The sequence below is a fragment of the Peromyscus maniculatus genome, chromosome 1, assembly GCF_049852395.1.
Source record: "Peromyscus maniculatus bairdii isolate BWxNUB_F1_BW_parent chromosome 1, HU_Pman_BW_mat_3.1, whole genome shotgun sequence".
Taxonomy (NCBI): domain Eukaryota; kingdom Metazoa; phylum Chordata; class Mammalia; order Rodentia; family Cricetidae; genus Peromyscus; species Peromyscus maniculatus.
In genome coordinates this window covers 52298872-52318595 of record NC_134852.1, presented here as the reverse complement: position 1 = coordinate 52318595, position 19724 = coordinate 52298872, and the positions used below count along the sequence as shown (strand labels likewise).

The 19724-nt window shown below is 49.2% G+C and overlaps 1 protein-coding gene across 8 annotated transcripts in view; it reads right to left on the bottom strand.

The window, feature by feature from the left end:
• Positions 1 to 18647, bottom strand: part of Wdr62 (WD repeat domain 62) — a 42562-nt gene extending 23915 nt beyond the window's left edge. For 4 of the 8 annotated variants that reach the window (XM_076543462.1, XM_076543350.1, XM_016000611.3 and 1 more), the window contains exons 1-10: positions 17999 to 18638; positions 13331 to 13422; positions 12136 to 12198; positions 10931 to 10988; positions 10532 to 10702; positions 10316 to 10453; positions 9625 to 9807; positions 6425 to 6585; positions 3553 to 3742; positions 756 to 893 (exon numbers count right to left, since the gene is read on the bottom strand). In XM_076543462.1, coding sequence (XP_076399577.1) covers positions 756 to 893; positions 3553 to 3742; positions 6425 to 6585; positions 9625 to 9807; positions 10316 to 10453; positions 10532 to 10702; positions 10931 to 10988; positions 12136 to 12198; positions 13331 to 13422; positions 17999 to 18178 — 1374 coding nt within the window. In that variant the 5' untranslated portion in view covers positions 18179 to 18638. Of the gene's footprint in view, positions 1 to 755; positions 894 to 3552; positions 3743 to 6424; positions 6586 to 9624; positions 9808 to 10315; positions 10454 to 10531; positions 10703 to 10930; positions 10989 to 12135; positions 12199 to 13330; positions 13423 to 17998 lie in introns of all 8 variants that reach the window. The other 4 variants (XM_076543277.1, XM_076543396.1, XM_042267984.2 and 1 more) reach the window with 3 other exon arrangements.
• Between the last annotated feature and the right edge of the window lie 1077 nt (positions 18648 to 19724).

The following is a 19724-nucleotide window of genomic DNA, read 5'->3' as shown; positions in this document are numbered from 1 at the left end:
TTTTCTTTCATGGTGCTTCCTGCACTGGTGTTTGCATATGACTTCAAGTTATCCAATCACTGCCTGCCTCTCACGAGACTTGGAGGGGCCACAATAGCAGAAGGGTGTTTTAACATAAAGTACAATACATAGAGTGATTCGGTTCCCAGCTACCCAGGAAAGCTCCCTTGCTGACCTAGCAGTACTGACCAAAATGTCTTCAGCAAACTGTTTCTCCCCAGCCTCCACCAGGCCTCCCCTGGGCTCCTGCTAGCACACCAGCTGAGGTTTCCCGGGTGACAGCTACTTAGATGAGGCAAGTCTCTGCCTGGCTCTGCCCGTTGTACTCTCCTTGAGTTGTGACGCAAGACTTGGAGGCAAGGTCATTTTCAGTGAAGGTGCTGGACCACCTGGTCACACGCACACATGCACACATGCAGGCGCACACGCACACACACACACACACACACACACACACACCACAAACACACCCTCCCCCCACATACACACACACCACACACACACACACACACATACACACACACACACACACACACACACACACACACCCCACACACACAGCAGAAGTCAGGTGGAGAGAAGACTGACCATGCCACCACCACAGAAAGGGAGGGAGAAATAAAGAGAGCGACACAAGAAGGGACAAGAGTGCCCCATCTCGGTTCCTGGTTCCTGCCCCTGGGGAAACCTCACATCTTGTTCCACAGGGAAGACTTCCCTGCTCCTAGAAACCAGACTACAATGAAGCAACTCACGTCACTGAAGATGTTTTTCTGCCACTGAGTATCAGAGCTGCTACCCATATTCCAGAAGCGGATGGTGTTGTCTGAGGAACAAGTCAGAAAAGACCCGGATGGCAGGCAGGCTCTCTGATCTTCAAACTCAGGATACACCTGCAGTCCCAGAGAACAAGGCAGTGCTGGAATGATGGATGATGACCATGTACTGTTGCATGTGGGCAAAAATCTCAGCCAAAGCTTGAGATGGTGGTGGACCATGCCTGTAATCCCAGCAGTTGGGAGTTGAGACAGGAGGATCAGAAGTTCATTTCAGACTTACCTACATACTGAGTTCAAAACTAGCCTGGACTACATGGGACCTTGTCTCAAATAGAAAGAAAGAAAAACCAGCCAGGCAGTGATGACACATGCCTCTAATTCCAGCACTCGGGAGGCAGAGGCAGGTGGATCTCTGAGTTCAAGGCCAGCCTGGTTTACAGAGTGAATTCCAGGACAGCCAGGGATGCACAGGAAAACCCTGTCTTGGAGGAGGGGGTGGGGGTGGGGTGGGGGAGGGTGGGGGGGTAGACAAGGAAAAAGAAAGAAAAAACATTTTGAGGACTACTTAACAAGATCTTGCCTCAAAACAGAAACAAAAATAAAAAACAAACAAACAACAATGCCAGGAGCAATGGTGTAAGCTAGCACTTGGGAGGCAGAAGCAGATGCCTCTCTGAGTTCAAGGCCAGCTAGGGCCATACAGTGGGACCCTGTCTAAAAGTTGTTTCCCAGATAGAAACAAAAATAGAAAGAAAACAAAACATGTGACCATTTTCAGAACTGAATAACTGCCACTCTTCAACTCTGGTATATATGATGTGAAAAAACAAATGAATAACAGGACATTCTCATTCTGTAACTTCCTGTGCCTTTGAAAACCAGGAGTCACCTTAGTGCCCTTAATGATTTAATACCTGGCAGGATGGGGATATACTCGATGGTAGGGTACTTACACAGTATAGATAAAGCCCTGGGTTCAGTCCTCAGTAGCAAAAATGAAAGCAAAATCTAAACAACAACAACAAAAATACTCATGCCAGTTCCCACTGAAAAATGAACAGGTTTTCAAAAACTGGCTGGGTCCAGGCCTGGGACAAGAAATGTACAAGATGAAGTGGAAGTATCTTGGTACCTACCAGCAAGGTGCTACCAAAGACTACCAGGGGCCTTCCAACCCCAGAAGCCAGTGTAAAGAAGCTCCCATTGACCCAGAATGAACAAGTTGAACTCTAACCATGTTAAAGGTGATGGACAAAAGCATATCGCATATATTAAAACATATGAGTTGTATAATGCTATGAACTGAAACAACCAGGTATGCTCAGCAGGTAGAGAACCAATTGGTTGTCTTGGGAATGGGAAGTAAAGGGAAAGAATCAAGCATTATCCAGCCATCACTGCATGAAGTGTCTGTCTATCAAGTGACCAAATGTTACACAAAAAGAAGAGTCTCTTTATGTGAGTGGGCCAACTAATAAAGAGAACCAATAGCATGAGAATATCCCATAGTGAACCCCTCAATAAGAAATGGATCTGGGGGCTGGAGAGATGGCTCAGAAGTTAAGAGCACTGGCTGCTCTTCCAGAGGTCCTGAGTTCAATTCCCAGCAACCACATGGTGGCTCACAACATCTATAATGAGATCTGGTTCCCTCTTCTGGCCTGCAGGCACACATGTAAGCAGAACACTGTATACATAATAAGTCTTAAAAAATGAAATGGAGGCCGGGCGGTGGTGGCGCATGCCTTTAATCCCAGCACTCGGGAGGCAGAGCCAGGCGGATCTCTGTGAGTTCAAGGCCAGCCTGGGCTACCAAGTAAGTTCCAGGAAAGGCACAAAGCTACACAGAGAAACCCTGTCTCAAAAAACCAAAAAAAAAAAAAAAAAAATGAAATGGAGGGGCTGAAGAGGCTAAAGTAAGTAAGACTGTTCTTCCAGAGGACCCAGGTTCAATTCCCAGCACCCACATGGCAGCTCACAACTGTCTATAATTCCTGTTCCAGGGGATCTGATGCCCTCATACAGACATACCTGCAGGCAAAACACCAATGTACATAAAATAAAAATTAATAAATTAAAAAAAATAAGAAATGGATCTGAGCATCGAATCCCAGTATCTGCTAATAATAGTCATCTTTTTCTTATTCTTTAAGCCTTGCCTGTATGTACGTACAGCATGTGCACATGATGCCCACAGGTCAGGAGAGGACGTGACCGTCTAGAAGTGGAGTTACAGCCGCTATGAGCCACCACTCACACCCAGGTTCTCTTCAAGAGCAGCAAGTGCTCGTAAGCACTGAGCTAGCTCTGTTCAGTCTCTGAACTGAGTTTTTGAACATATTTTCCTTCCTTTTGTTCTCTTTATCACAGGGTCTCACTTTCCATACAGCCTGGCTGGTCTGGAACTTGCTACGTACACTGGGCTGGCCTTGAACTCACAGAGATCTGGCAGCCTCAGCCTTCAGAACACTGGGATTAAAGCACACTTGGGTCATCAATCCTGTCCAAGTTTTTCTTTTCTTTCTCTGAGACAGGTTCTCATGTACCCCAGGTTGGCCTTGAATATTTTGTATAGCCAAGGATGACCCTGAACTCCTAATCTGCCTGCCTCTACATCTCAACCCCTCTACTGGGATTACAGGTGTGTACCAAACCCAGCTCAATTTGTGTCTTTTGACACAACGGTTACATGGGTTCCCTATGCTCTAGGGAATAATGAGCTGAGCCCCAGTGGAGACACAGTTGGACAGAGAGGAGCGAAAGAGGGTCTCACCTCCACATTCCAGACGAAGGAGCTATGGAAGAGCTCTGACCACATTTTGCTGACTTCATTGATGTCCTTGACATCCCAGATATAGATGCTGTGGTCCTTATAGACACAGGAGAGCCACTCGTGGATGGGGTCAAAGGTCAGTGCTACTGTATCTGGGTAGACTGCTTCTGCTTTTCTGTGGAAGAGGAAGCTACCAAAGCCATAGGGGTTAGTCACCACCAATGCCAGCGAGCCATTCCTGCGTCTCCGTGGCTGGCCACCTTTCTAGTCCACTCCCATGCCTTGTCCTCTCTTTTCCTTTGCTTTGCTTCTAACATAAGTTGCAAACTGAAAGTGTCTGGGTCTGGCCACGAGAGCACATTTTTTTTCATGATAATGACTATATGTATTATTTATTGCTACATTAGAAATGAAAATAAGACTGAGAAGCTACAAAAGCATGCAGCTTCATGGAGATCATGAGACAGTGTAATACCCACTGTAGTTTGGTTAAAACTGGCTTGCCCTGTGGGTGGTGCAAGGACCACACACTTGATGGTCATCCGTGGTGAGATAATCACCAGCACCTTCCATCTGGAATTTACACACCAATGAGAACACTGAAAATAAATACAAAGCCAAGTATGGCGGTGAACATCTTTAATCTTAGCACTGGGAGGAGGATGCAATTGGATCTCTAAGGTCGAGGCTAGCCTGGTTTAAGAATAGCCAGGGATGCAGATGCAGAGAAGCCCTGTGTGTGTGTGTGTGGGGACACGCGATAAATTCAAGGCAAAGTTGGCTACTACTACAGCCAGGAAGTAGAAGCCATCAATGGTGTCTCAAGTCTCTACAGACACAGGTTAACAAAATCCAGTCTAAAAAGGAAGAGTCCTCTGAGGGCATTCCAAGTTGCTCTTTTTTAAATCCTGGGGGTTTGTTGTTGTTTATTTTATGTGCAGGGGTGCTTTGTCTTAATGCATGTCTGCATGATGTGTATGCTTAGGACCCATAAAGGCCAGAAGAGGGTACCAGATCCTCTGGGAGTTAGACTATTATAAGCCTTCATGTGGGTGCTGGGACTAGAACCTAGGTCCTCTGGAAGAGCAGCCAGTGCTCTCTTTTTCTTCTTTCTTCTTCTTCTTCTTCTTCTTCTTCTTCTTCTTCTTCTTCTTCTTCTTCTTCTTCTTCTTCTTCTTCTTCTTCTTCTTCTTCTTCTTCTCTTCTTCTTCTTCTTCTTCTTAAATATTTATTTATTACGTATTCTGTTTGCATGTGTCCCTGCAGGCCAGAAGAGGGCGACAGATCTCATTACAGATGGTTGTGAGCCACCATGTGGGTGCTGGGAATCGAACTCAGGACCTCTGGAAGAACAGCCAGTGTTCTTAACTTCTGAGCAATCTCTCCAGTCCGCAGTCAGTGCTCTTAATCACTGAGTCATCTCACCAGTTCCTTGCTTTATTTTTGTTTTGAGATAAGATCTTACTACATAGCTGGCTTAAAACTTGCTGTGTAGACCAGGATGGCCTTGAACTTACAAAGATGTGCTGCAGTGTGTGGCACAATGGCCAGCTGAGTTACTGCCTGGTTATCATTTCTATTTCCACTCTATTCACCCCGAGATCCTGTCCACTTCTGTCCAGAGGGAAAATGAGCATCTTCCTCAGGTCTCCTCTCTTCTGTCTGGCCTCATTAATAACTGACCCCAACTGCAGGGTAGGGCTGAGGTAGGGCAGTCCCTGGACCTTGGGTCTCCTACAGGCTACCGCCCACTTAGTGCTTGCTGTGTGCTATTCAATTCTCATCACTTCCAGGAGAAGCAGTTTTGTTTCACAGGTGAGGAAGCAGACCCAGAGGGGCACACTGACGACCTGAGACCACACAGCACGTTACAGCAGCTGGGGGAGCTAGGCAATATGCCATCATCTGTGGCTTGCTCAACTTTCTCTTTCCTTACACACCGAGTGTGTCACCCCCTCCAGCTTTCTCTTGGAGAAGCTGCTGGCCTAGGGGCCAACAATCTACAAATGCCACTTTCCCCAAGTGAGACTTATGACAAAGGGAACAGCTTGGCCTTTCCCTCCACTTTGGACATGGCAGTCAAATGATTCTGCATTCAAGGACTTATCATTGCAACCCCCTGTGGCCACGCCTCAAACCTCAGAAGAGAGACAGGCTCATCCAGCTGGTCTCCATCAGCGTTCCAGCCCCCCAGTCTCACAGCCCTTTGCTAGTCCTGCAACATGCAACATCCGGTGCGCTGTCCTTTTATGGCATTTAACTTGCTGTCAACACTGCTGGCCTCTCATACCAGACACTCAGTGGGCACAGCCCTGCCCAGCATGCTTCTAAGTCACTGCTTCCTTTCAGCACTCTCTCATCCGGGTACTTTGCATGGAGCTCCCTCCCTGTGCCGAGGTTTCTTGGCACAGAAATTTTCTTGGCAGTGATTTCCTTTTTTCCTTTTTGTTTGTTTGCTTTTATTCTTCTTCTCCCTTTTTTTTTTTTTTTTTTTTTTTTTTTTTTTTTTTTTTTTTGAGACAGGGTTTTTCTGTGGGGCCCTGGCTGTTTTGGAACTCACTTTGTAGACCAGGCTGGCTTCAAACTCAGAGATCCTCCTGCCTCTGCCTCCCCAGGGCTGGGATTAAAGGCGTGTGTCACGACACCTGGATGCCACAGAGATTTTGCTGGCTCGAATTCCTACTTTCTGCCTTGGGCTGCCACTGAGTAGATGCTTTGTAAATACCTCTGGAACAGGACTTTTACACCTTATCCACTGCCATTACTGCTCAGAGCTAAGAGTGATCATTGGTATTTACAGTGTGGACACTCAGGTGGATGGACGCCAGTGAATAGACTCCAAACACCCTTCCTCCCCCATGCAGGACAGTACCTGGAGTCCAGGCCCTGTGCCACATCTACTCCCAGGTAGTGCGGCTTGGGCAGGTTGGCGAGGTACTGCAGGCTATGGGCCTGGAAGATGCGGACTATCCCATCTGTGCATCCACAGAAGATCAGTTCCTCACTGACACACAGGCAGGAAGACAAGGAGACCTGAGGGGACATACTCAAGTGGGTTTGGTGTTTTATAGTATTTTGAATCAGAATATAGCAACAGTCACCACTGAAGATGTGTCAACATGCAGACAAGAGGCAGGACTTGGGGCAGAACTGTCACTGCTATTCACAGAGGAACTTAACTGTATGTAAAAAATTTGTCAGAGATGGCTCAGCAGTTAAGAGCACTTGTTCTTGAAGAGGACCCAAGGTCAACTCACACCCACGTGGTACCTCACAACTATCCATAACTCCAGTTCCAGGGGATCCAATGCCCTCGCCTCACCTCCACAGGCAGCAGGCTCACAAGTGGTACACATGCACACGTGCAGGCAGAACGCTCATACACATAAAATAAAAACACATAAATCCGAAGAGTACATTTCCAGCAGTGACTTGGGCAGGTCACTGACAGTAACTGGGCTGAAGTTTAGACCAGAACTCTAGACAGACTCCAGTTTTCTATAGGGCTTAATTTAATTTATGAGTCATTTGGTCTCTCTCTCTCTGAGACCGGGGTCTCACTCTGGGGCTAAACTGGAAGTTTTGGCAATCCTCTGGCCTCAGCCTTCCAAGTTCGAGGACCAAGTGCAACACCACACTTTACAAAGCAGAAGTGTTTCCTTGCACCAGCAGTGGTGGTGTGTGACTACAAACACTGAAGTCAAAGGATCACAAGTTTGAGGCCAGCCTGCTCTACATAATGAGACCTTGTCTAAATAAAAACAAACAAAAGAGCTTTTAACTCCCTTTAAAGTTGCTTAAGTTCTAGAAAGATTGAAGAGATGGCGCATCAGTTACAAGTGCTTCCTGCTCTAAAGAGGACTGGGAGCTGCCGGTTCTCCATGAGGCCACTCTCCACCCCTGCAATTCCAGGGCCACTGAATCCTACGCCATCTTCTGGCCTCCAGGAGCACCTGTACTTCTGTGTGCAGACACAGACACACACACAGACATCCTACGCTCACACTCACCATTGTAACATTGTAACAATTAAAAATAAACACATATTTTGTTTTAAATGACGTTGAGGGGCTAGAGAGATGGCTCAGTGGCTAAGAGGGCTCTTTTAGAGGACTGTCGGAACACAGTCCAAGAATGGAGCTGTGTGTGGAGACTTCTGAGCACTTGAGAGAAAACTCCAAGAAACCAAGACAAGAGTCTTGTGATCTGTTTCTTCAAAAACATGGATTTAAGCCAAGAGGTGGTGGCACCCACCTTTAATCCTAGCACTCGAGATGCAGAGGCAGGTGGATCTCTATGCCAGGCTTGTCTACAGAGCAAGTTCCAGGACAGCCAGGGCTACACAGAGAAACCCTGTCTCCAAAAACCAAAATCCAGAACCAAACAAACAAAAACACTGTTCTTGGATGATGCCTTTGCGGGGCCCCTCCCAGGTGTAGCAGACAGGAGTGAGTTGACTTCCGTTATTCATTACAGTTGGCTACTGTTACTAGCTTATATGCTTCTGGAAAAAAAACTATTGTTACTAGTTTCTATGGCTCTGAAAAAACATGTTTCTGCCACCTGAGGTTTGCCCTTGTGATTGTACACTTTGCTCAGGTGACCTTGCTTAACCCTCAGAGTATAAACTGTCTGATGCTCTGAACAAAGCTGGCTATTGCATGAGGCTTTAGTCCACCTCATTCATCAGCTCCATTCTCCCAGCTCCCATGGCCTCTAGAGTGGTGACATAAGAGGAGAGTTCAGGTCCCAGAACCAACACTGGTCAGTTCTTATCTGTCTGTAACTTGAGCTCCAGGGAACACGACGCCCTCTTCTGGCTTCTATGGGCACCTGCACTCACTTACACAAACACATATACACACAAGTGAAAATAAAATAACCTTTTTTTAAGCGACACTCAAGTTCCTAGAAAACAGACAAAAATGTGGAACTCTTCCACATGCTCTAAGTCCTGAAGGCAAGTTCTGGGGACAGTCACAGAGGCCAGCTGGGAAAAGGAGCCAAAAGCCCCTCTTTCCCACCCATTGCCAATGGGTGACTACGGTTGGAGCAAGGTGATCTTGTGGACTCAAACTCAGGCACTAGGACAAAAAAAAACAAAACTCGCCGGGCGGTGGTGGCGCACGCCTTTAATCCCAGCACTCGGGAGGCAGAGCCAGGCGGATCTCTGTGAGTTCGAGGCCAGCCTGGGCTACCAAGTGAGCTCCAGGAAAGGCGCAAAGCTACACAGAGAAACCCTGTCTCGAAAAACCAAAAAAAAAAAAAAAAAAAACTCTGCAACTTATTAAAACATTGACCTTTAGTCTAAAATTTTATTTTGCAGAGTCTTTTTTTTTTTTTTTTTTTTTGGTGTTTTGAGACAGGGTTTCTCTGTGTAGTTTTGGTGCCTGTCCTGGATCTCGCTCTGTAGCCCAGGCTGGCCTCAAACTCACAGAGATCTGCCTGGCTCTGCCTCCCGAGTGCTGGGATTAAAGGCGTGCGCCGGCGCTGCTGCCGCCGCCGCCACCACCACCTGGCGCAGAGTCTTTTCTTTTTTTGACAGGAAAAACAGTAGGCTCAAGATATTTAAAAAAAAAAAAGTCTCCTGCATATTATCTCATGTGACTTCCTTGTCAACTTTGAGGGAGGTATTTCCATTTAATTTTTTTGTTTGTTTGTTTTTCAAGACAAGGTTTCTCCATATAGCCCTGGCTGTTCTGGAACTCACTCTGTAGACCAGGCTGGCCTGAATCAGCAGAGATCCATCTGCCCCTGCCTCCCAAGTGCTGGGATTAAAGGTGTGCGTCAGCACCTCCTGGCTCACATGGAACCTGTGTAGTCAGTCACTAACTTGATGCCAGGCATGGGGGTGCACACCTGCTATGCCAGCCCTCAGGAGGCGGAGGCAAGAGGACCATGAGTCTGAGGACAGACTCAACTTCACAAGGAAGGGGAGACCCTGTCTATGAGAAAACACGAACACCTCAGTCCCTCCCGAAAGAACCAGCAGGTGCAGTGCACAGTGGAGCACCCCTGAATACACTAAGGACAGAGTAGTCCCCAGCTGACTGCTGGCAGAGAGGTGGGTACCTTCAGGTTGATCCACTTGTCCAGCATCCTCTTCTCATTGAACTGGCAGAGGAGGCCAGAGTAGGACACACAGAAGGTATTGCCCGCCATCCGGCCCCGGCCGCAGGCCACACCACAGAAGATGTTGTTGTGCAGCTCACCCAGGATGCCTGAGCGCCCTACCAGGGGCACTGTGCCAGTCACCTGGAAGCACAGAAGGACATGTTAGAGACTACCCACCGCCTTGCCCAGTGCTCAGCAGTGCTCAGTGGGCCCTTACTGACACAGCTCGACAGGAGGCCTTGTTTGTTTGTTTGGTGTTTCAAGACGGTTTCTCTGTGTAGCCCAGGTACTGAAACTCACTTTGTAGACCAGGCTGGCCTCGAACTCACAGAGATCCACCTGCCTCTGCCTTCCGAGTGCTGGGATTAAGGGCGTGCACTGCCTGGCTGACAGGAGGACTTTTAAGAAGTCCTCCATGTGGAGGAGAAGAGCAGAACCCACACTTAGGCAGAGAGGCCAAGAGGCAGTGGTCCAATGGTGAGCTCTGGCCTGGGGCACAGTCCAGCAGGGCTTACTAGTCAGCATCTGTACCCTGAGAAGCCTGATGACCTGTGAGACCACTACTTCCACGTCCTAGGTAGACACAGGAGCCTATGCTGCTGCTGTGATTGACTCTCCAAGACCTGACTGGATGGGGACAAAAACTTACCTTTGCTTCCGTGGAGACTTCTAAGAACCAAAACCTCACATGCCGATTCCCAACGGTGACAAAATAGCTGCTGTCCTCAGAGAAGGAGAGGGCGATGACTCTACAGGACACCTTGTTGGAGGCCACCACAATGTCTTTCTGAAAGAGCGGGTGCAGACTAAGGGTGCTGGCGACTCCCTGCCTGCCCATGTGCCCACGGGACCACTGGGTTCTCACCTTCCAGTCCCAGACATTGAGGACCATGTCATGTTGGTAGCCCATGGACACGATGTGCTTCATATTGGGTGAGAAGGCCACACAGGCCACACCGTACTTGTGGCCCAGCATCTCTGCCACCTGAGTTTTTTCTTCCACATCCCAGATGCGTACAGCTGGCCTGTGCCCGTTCTGGGGGTAGGGTGGGAGGGTAAGGTATTATTACTGCTGAACGGTGTGCCAGGCAGGGATAGAGGGGCTTTTTAAGCTGAAGGTGACATTGCTACAACTTGTTCCCCAAAGCCACCTCCCGTATTTGCCACAGGCCTTTTCTGAAACCAGGAGCCAATAAGGGATTCCCAGGCCTGTGGAAGCAGAAGAGACAGCTCCAAGACCTTCCCCTGCTCAGGCAAGGCTTACCTCTCCTGTCACTATGTACTTCCCATCTGGGGAGAAGGCCAGGGCACTCAGGGACTTCCTAGGGACAAGGAAAGAGTCATCACTGGTTCCACCACGGGTGACTGTTCTCAGCATTTTGCCCACTCCTGGTCCCCAAGGCTGGAGAAAGGCTTGGAGGAACGAGGCCAGCAGCTCCTACACAGCCAGCGTAGCTTGTGTGCTCAGCATGGCACTCAGGGAAACAGAACAAGAGCAAAGGGCTCTTCCTCCCTCAGCACCAAACCCTGCAGGGCCAGGATGGAGAGTCCGCTTTCTTCCTCCCCACCTGAACATGACCCTGAAACTCGGACGCAGGACCCAGTACAGACTTGGCCTAACTAGCGAAGTGGTGCTCATGGGAGGACGTCGGTAGACATGGCACAGATACAGCTTACTGAATGCCTGGAAACCCTGACACCTGAAATGCTTCTGATACTCCATGTGCGCACATATGCACGTGGAGGCCAGAGGTCGACTTTCAGGGGTGTGACTCCTCGGGAGCTCTCTACCTTATTTCCTTGAGACAGGATTTCTTGATGGGACGCAGGGCTCACCAGTTAGAACAGACTAGCTGCCCAGTGAGCCCACAGGGATCCCCATCTCTACCTTCCCAACACTGGAAATATAAGCCCATGTCACCACACCTAACTTTTTTGGGGGGTGGGGGTGGAGTTTTGAGACAGGGTTTCTCTGGGTAGCCCTGGCTGTTCTGGAACTTGTTCTGTAGACCAGGTTGGCCTCAAACTCAGAGCTCTGCCTGCCTCTACCTCCCAAGTGCCACACCTAACTGTTCCTGTGGGTCCTGGGGACTGGATTTGGGTCCTCATGCATGCATGCATGCATAGCAAGCATTTCACAGACGGGGCTGTCTCTCCAGCTCCTGTCTCGTTTACTCTGAACTAGACCGAACAGGGACTGAAGGCCAGACTAGCTGGCGTGCCGTTTAGAAGCAAGGCCACGTCCAGATTGTATAACGTTAGTTCCTTCTTTATTCCAGCTCTAGAGGGTAGATTCTTGTCTCTGCTCATTGCTAGGTTGCCAATACCTGGAAATAGGACCTAGTACAAAGCAGGTCCTGTGAACACTGCGGAGTAAATGAGTCACCACCCATGAGTATCTCCAGGCTCTGTGGGGAAGGATTTGGGACAGCACCCTGGTCCCCAACCCCAGGCCCAGGCCCAGCCTACCTGGTAGTGTTAAAGATATGCTGCTGCTTGTTCTCTTTGGGGTTCAAGATCACCACCACACATCTGGGGAAAAGAGGAAAACATGTCTCAGCTGGGGGGCTGGGAGAGGCACTGGGTCCAGGGATGATTCCCTCGCCAAGGGAAAGCCCGTGTGTTAACATGGCTCCTTTTCTTTCTGTTTCCTTGTCTCATTATGCAGCCTAGGCTGGCTTTCAACTCCTCCTGCCTCGGGCTCCTGTGCCAAGGAGCTTTTGTTTTTGGTGGTGCTGGGATGGAACCCAGGGACTTAAATATGCCAGGCAAGCACTCTACCCCGATTACTTCTCCAGCTTTTATAAGGCTCCCTCTAGGCAGAAGATCCTCTTTCAGGTTCCCCCTTCCTCCAGATGGTAAGGCTGAGAAGTCTTGGGCACCTGTCATTACTAATACAGTCTTAAACAGAAACAAGCACTTCCCTTGTGGGACTATTCTGGCAGGCCCTAGGCTTACACAGACTTTACGGCTATAATAGCCCCAGATCTTCACAGTTGCCTGGCTAGGCCAAGGGTTCTTCAGATCTGACATAGAAGAATGAAGCCCAAAGAGGGCAAGTCCTTTGCACAGTCACCCAGAAGGTCAGAAATGGAGTGCGGATGCGAATGTACCCCAGATAGATTTAGGAATCCAGCATGTCCTCCATCCTGGACTGTTTCCCAAGGTCTCATTAATAGATACTGCTTGTTACTATGAGTCTGCTCAGCCCTATCTTGCTCGGGGGGTGGGAGAGAAAGCTCTTTCACTGCCTAAGCAGGGCCAAGCTAGATCAGTATTTCTGGACAAAATCCAATCTCCTTCAGTTCTCTCAGCTACCACAGTGGAGTAGAGTGTTACTAGGTAGAAGCAGAGGTTCTAAGTAGGGCATATGTAGAAGAGCTGGACATGAATTTGGGTTTCATCCACTGGAGTTTCCTATAATTGCTACCACCTTCACGTTTGTAGTCATGATTAAAAGGTTTTCCAAGCACTGACTTGCCAGGTACTACTGTTCTAGACACTGATGGGCTTGTGGAGAGGATGGAGACCTTGCCACAGCTCTCAGAGGGAGAAGCATCATCTATATTCTACAGATGGGAAGTCAAGGCCCAGAAAGATGCAATGATTTCAATTCCAAATTCCTAACCAGCGACCAACTGCTGAAGCCAACCCATGTGCTTACCCTGCCAGGTAGGCTACATGGCCCGTGCCAGGGTCACAGGTTAGCCCACTGCTGTTCTGGGCTGTGATGCCAAGCACCTTCTCAAGTGTCACCTGCAAATAAAAGGGCTGTCAGAAAAGTTCTAGTGGGCCCCGCAGGGCACAGCTGCCTCAGTCAGGAGTCTAAGGGGCGCTCCACACACACTCCTGGGCGTCTGAAGTCATGCTGGCTACCAGCAACCAGCATTCCCTTGCCTGCTGCAAGAGAAAGAAGACTAGCAGGGAAGGAACCGGGCCTGTGGGGAGGGAGACTGCCCAGAGACAAAGTGACCTCTGGTAAGTGTCAAGGGTGATCATGGATGAAAGACTTAAGGCCTGACAATCACAAGCACCCTTGTTTACAGACAAGCCGCCACAAGCTCCTGCAGCGGGCGAGTGTCACTGGGGGAGTGCCAACCAAGGTGCTCTGGTTCCGATGCCAGCACTTCAGGCCACACAGGGTGGACAGAGCACTGAGCAAAAGCAGACAGTGTCCCCTCATCAAATTCAGTCTAGAGCTTTCCACAAGTAGAGAAACAAGTCACACTAAAAACACCATTTCAACAGGTTGAAGATTGAGCCCAATAACAGAACGCTTGCCTAGCAAATATAAGGCACTGGGTTTGAGCCCAGACTGAAAAAACAATTATGTTATTTTTTTGAGACAGGGTCTATTTGTGTAGCCCTGGCTGACCAGGAAATAAGTCTGAAGACCAGGCTGGCCTGAAGCTCAGAGATCCACCTGCCTCTGCCTCCTGAGTGCTAAGATTTAAAGAAACATGCTACCATGCCCAGGAAAACGAATTTTTTTAATCTCAAAAATTACATGTGCCAGAATTCCATCATGGTCGCTAAAACAATAAAAAGAAACTACAGACTAAGAGAACTGCGCGGTACTTTCATTTTTTTTTTTTTTTTTTTTGGTTTTTCGAGACAGGGTTTCTCTGCGTAGCTTTGCACCTTTCCTAGAACTCACTTGGTAGCCCAGGCTGGCCTCGAACTCACAGAGATCCACCTGGCTCTGCCTCCCGGGTGCTGGGATTAAAGGCGTGCGCCGCCACCGCCTGGCGGTACTTTCATATTCTAAACACACTAGTTTAATTAAAGTTTCTAATGACAGTAGAGTAACCCACTCTCAAGCCCAGCCACGGGCCTCAGAATTGAAAAACAAACTCGGGGTGTATGGGCTAACATTTCCTGAGTTCTCCTCACAATCAGGCACTGTCCTCACACCTCTAAGGAGAGCTCCTCAACACACACGACAACCTTATGATACACTCACTACTGTCATCGGAGCAAACAGAGCCCCAGAGCAGCCACCCAGGAAGAGGAGCCACTGCCAGGGTTCTGGCAGTCAGTCCAGCAACGGCACTCAAGGGTCTCACACGCTCACTAGTTTTATAGGGCTTTAGTGTAACTGGACATTTTAGAGTACAGCTTTTGTAAGCCAGCTGATCTCTGGGATGTGCTGTCAAATGAGAAAAAAATAAATCACATCACCCCAAACACAATAACAAGAGTATTTAGTAGAGTACCTGAAATGTGCCTACCAGGTGTTCTGAGGCTTAAGATATGTGTGCCCACAGAATTTCACAGGTACCCCTCAAGGAGGCTGGGCCAGACCCCCTTACTGTGCTCCTTTCTGTATGCGCTTTGTCACTCTCCTCCATGCAGCTTAAGAACACACAAGGCACGTTCAGGAGATGTAAGGGCCCCGAGGGAGAGTTAAAGTGGGTGTCTCTAGACTGGGATTCCAGAACACCGCTCTGGACAGGAATATTCAGGTTGAGACTTGAAGAATGGGAAGGAGCCAAAGAGAGAGAGACTACAGCCAAACACCCAGGCACACAAACATCAAATGCAAAGTCCAAGAGGCAGAATAGAACTTGCAACTTCAGGAAAACAGAAAGCAGGCCAGTACAGCTAGACCTCAGTGAGGGGGAGGACATAGAAGGAAGGTACAGCCAGACAGGTGGTAATGGTGCACACCTTTAATCCCAGTCCTCAGGAGGCAGAAGCAGGTAGATCTCTGAGTTTGAGGTCAGCCTGGTCTACAGAGTGAGTTTCAGGACAGCCAGAGCTATACAGAAAAATCCTTTCTTGAAAAACCAAAAACCAAAACAAAAAAAAGAAGGTACAGTCACTATGGTAAGCAAGGGCCAGGTGTAGTGGCTCATGCCTTGAATCCTAGCACTTGAGGGATAGAGGCAGGCGGATCTCTGTACATTCAAGGCCAGCCTGGTCTACGTAATAAGTTCCAGGATAAACAGAACTAGCTACGTAACAGAAAGACCTTGTGGGCAAAGCCACTTGCCTAGAATCCAGCAGTCTGGGTGGAGGGGACACATTCTCTAAGGCATCAAAAACTCACCAGAGAGGGAAAAAAGCACCAGCAGCTGCCATGAATACATCCTTTATCTGGACACTGTGTGTGCCAAGAAGGGCACAGTCACAATTTCACCTCCCTTCAATCCCATAGTCTCCATTTTATAAAAAGATTTATGTGCCCAGGCAATGACTGGAGAACCACTCTTTTTGTTTGTCTTTTTCTTTTTCTTTTTTTTGAGACAGGGTTTCTCTGTGTAGCTTTGGAGCCTGTTCTGGAACTCACTCTGTAGCCCAGGCTGGCCTCGAACTCACAGAGATCTGCCTGGTTCTGCCCCCCCCACCCCACCCCCCTGCCTAGTGCTGGGATTAAAGGTGTGTAAGGCGTGCCACCGCCTCCGCCGCCGGCCTGGAGAGCCACTCTTAGTGTTGCTGGTGGAGTGGAAAGCTGGCTAGCAGTTAGGAGTGTACTTGTTGCTCTCCCAAAGGACCCACAACCATCTGTAACTCCAGCTCCAGATGACCCAGCGCCCACAGGGTGCACATACATAAAAGTAGGTAGAAATCGCCCCCACAAAAATAAGAATAAATAAACCTTTAAAAAAAGAAACAAAAAACTATTGCCTTGGGGTCAGAGAGGTGGCTCACTGTCAGAACAGGAACCAAGAATAGAGTCATGTGAGGCGGAATTCTGAGTGTTTGTGAGAAAATTCCAAGAAACCAAGACAAGAGTCTTACGACCTCAGTTTCTTCAAAAACACGGAATTGTTCTTGGATGATGCTTTGCACCCCTCCCAGGTATAGCGGACAGGAGTGAGTTGACTTCAGCACGTGCCTCTGTGGAGAAACATGTTTTTGCCACGTGCAGCCTGTCCTTGTGACTGCACACTTTACTCAGGTGACTCCTCTTAACCCTCAGAGTGCAAACTGTCTTAGGTTCTGCATAAAGCTGGCTATTGCACGAGACTTTAGTCTGACTCATTTATTGGCTCCATTCTCGCAGGTCCCACCTCTAGAGCAGTCAATGACTCAGCAGGTAAAAAATGTTCTTGGGACCAAAGCTGACAACTTGAGTTCAGATCCCCAAAACCCACACAAGGAGAGTCTAATCTCAAAAGTTGACCTCAGACATTTACACCTGCACCAAGGTACAAAATCCATCTCCCCCAATAAAAAAGTGTAATGTAAAAAATGTCTGGCAGGGGCTGGAAAGATGGCTCCCAGGATAAGAGCATTGGCTGCTCTGGCAGAGGACCCAGGTTCAATTCCCAGCACCCACACGGCAGCTCCCAACTGTAACTCTAGTTCCAAGGGGTCTGGAACCCTCACCACAGACATATACATGAAGGCAAAACACCAGTGCATGTAAAATAAATAAAAATCATTTTAAAAATGTTTTGCTAATAGCATTCCTTCTACCTAAAGTCATTTCTGTGTCTCAACATTTGTGGAACTGGCCAGGGGCAGGTGGCACACGCCTTTAATCCCAGCACTTGGGAGGCAGAGGCCAGCCTAGTCTACAAAGGGAGTTCCAGGACAGCTAGGACTGTTACACAGAGAAACCCTGTCTCGAAAAATAAAAAAAATTAAAAAAAAATTTTTTTTGGTAACTGTTCTACACCCCCCTCCCCAGGGAGCACTATTGAGATTTTACAGATCATTACTCTCATTCTCCATAATTGTGAGCTGTAAATACAGAGTAAGAATCCCTTCTAGTGAAAGAAAAGGAAAAAAATCAGGAGCTGAGAAAAAAGGTAGATCAGAAATGTTAAGCAAGTAAGGGAAGCAAGTAGAGACTTAAAGACCCAGGCGAATGATGTCAACAAAATATGGGGCGCCATGGAGGAGGCAGGTCAAGAGCCACAGCCGCCCTCTTCCTCATACCTGGGTTTGGCACTCTTGTTGCTGCTGTGGATAGCCAGAGCTACATAACAGAGACCTGGTGGGCACGGCCCACCCAGCCCTACTCCATAAAAAAAGAGAGAAAAACAAGAGAGCATTGGAATGGAATAGATAAGTGTCTTAGGTTACAGAACAGGAAAGTGAGACTAGGGAAGATTCGTAAACACAAGTAATTTCCCAAAAGTTGGAACTAAAACAACGCAATGTGACAGCACTGGATGGAGCCAGAAAGATGGGCGGCAACCAACGCTGAAGCCAGCAGGAAAGTGGGAGGAGCCTTTGCTAAGGGGGCGGGCCTTCCGGACGGGCAGGGAAGGCAGCCTGCAGCAACGCGTAGAGGGCGATGGGAGGGCCGAGGCCCTCGGGCGGGACCGAGGTGGCGGAGAAGCCCGGAGCGGGGTGGGCAGGGCGAGCGCACTCTCACCCGGTTCTGCACTGTGTCCTCAGGAGCCGCCGCGAGTCGCGTCCGCCGCCGGAGGCAGAGCGGCGGGGCAGGAGGCGGGGAGGACTGGTTTCTCCGCGCCGGAACTCCCGCCATAACGGAGGGCAGCTTCTCTATGGTATCGCTCCGTGCGTAGCCTCCGGCCGCTAGGGCCGCCATCATCCTGTCAAAGACCGGCGTCCGTTACGCTCTTAACAGCCGCCCGTCGCCAGCACCCACTCGAATAGCGAATGGCCGCGGGAAAGCCGGCGCCGCCGCCCATTGGACGCAGCCGTCAGCCCGTCTGGCCAATCGCGGGGCTGCCAGGCGGGCTCATTGACCAATGGGAGCTAAGAGGCGGAGCTGGGGGGTGGAGCCTCGGCCAGTCTATTTCAATGCTCGTGAGGCTCGCTGCTGTCTCGTTTTTTCGCTCGCAGAGACGTGGGGCTTCTAACTTTTATGAGGCTAAGCCTGCAGCTTGTCTTTTGCCACGGTCCAGGGCGACTCTTCAAGCTGTAGCAGTACATCTCCCGGGTGTAGCTATAGGACTTGGCGCAGGCTCAGGAACACCACTGCCCTACTCTTGCCTATGCAAGTGGCGAGGGGGCTGGCTTTGCGCGGATGTAGTCGCTCTCCCTTCGCGTGATCGGGACGTACGTAGTCGAGGGAGCACGAGGAACATCTTGTACCGATGCGCTTCTCAGTCACGGGTTGAGACATCCCACTCCCTCCCCCGTGGGCTGACGTGAGACCGGCTGATGGCACGCGGGCGGGGCGGTGTTCCGTCCTGGCTGAAGTGGGTCGCGGTGCTGTCGCTGACTGGGCAGCCTGAGTACTGCCTGAGTACTGCAGGGCTCCAAACTGCCCCGACACTGCCGGCCAGCTAGGCGCAGACTACCGGCCCGGGAGCGTCTACAAGTGAGCGCAAGCGCGGGGTGGGGCCCAAGGAGAATGCATCTGGGCAGACACCGTCCCGCTGGAGTCCTGGAAGACGCTGCTGGGAAGGTGCAGGTGTAGATAATGTAGTTAGTTCGCTGCTACAATCCGAGCGAGAGGGGTGTGTAGACACATAATTCTCCTTGTCCATCTCCTGTTTTATTTTGCCTCTAATCTGGAGCATCACATGTTTGAGATATTCAACATTGTCAGCCAGCTCACTGAAGTCAACGGATTTGGTCTCTTGTTTCCTGTTAGTCCTAGGTTTCTAGTGCCTGGCACGTACTATGTGTCTACCAAATATTTGTTGGAAAGTTTCGATTTTAGCCCAGCTGTCCATGTCTCAGCTCTCCTTTGAGGGAGCTTTGTGCAGGGTAGAGAGGGTCAGGGGAGTCTTTACATCTAAATCAATGGATTTGTTTAGATATGTTTTTTGACACTATGGTGTCATGTGGGCATGACACGTCACTGTGGGCATGTTGGCACACACGTGTAACCCCAGCACTTAGAGGCAGGGGGATCAGGTCCTCCTTAGTTACATAGTCAATTAGAGACCAGCTTGGGCTACGAGATTCCCTATGTCAGAAAGCCAAAATGAAAGCTAGGCGTGGCAGTTCACACTTATAATCCCAAGATTTGGGAGGTGGAGGCAGGAGGATCAGTAGTTGAAGGTTGCACAAAAGAGTTTTAGGCCAAACTGGGCTACGTGAGAGCCTGTCTCAAAAAACAAAAACTTTAAATAAATAAATATCACTGTGGCACACAAAGGTCCTCAGAAATCTTGTTTCTGCTA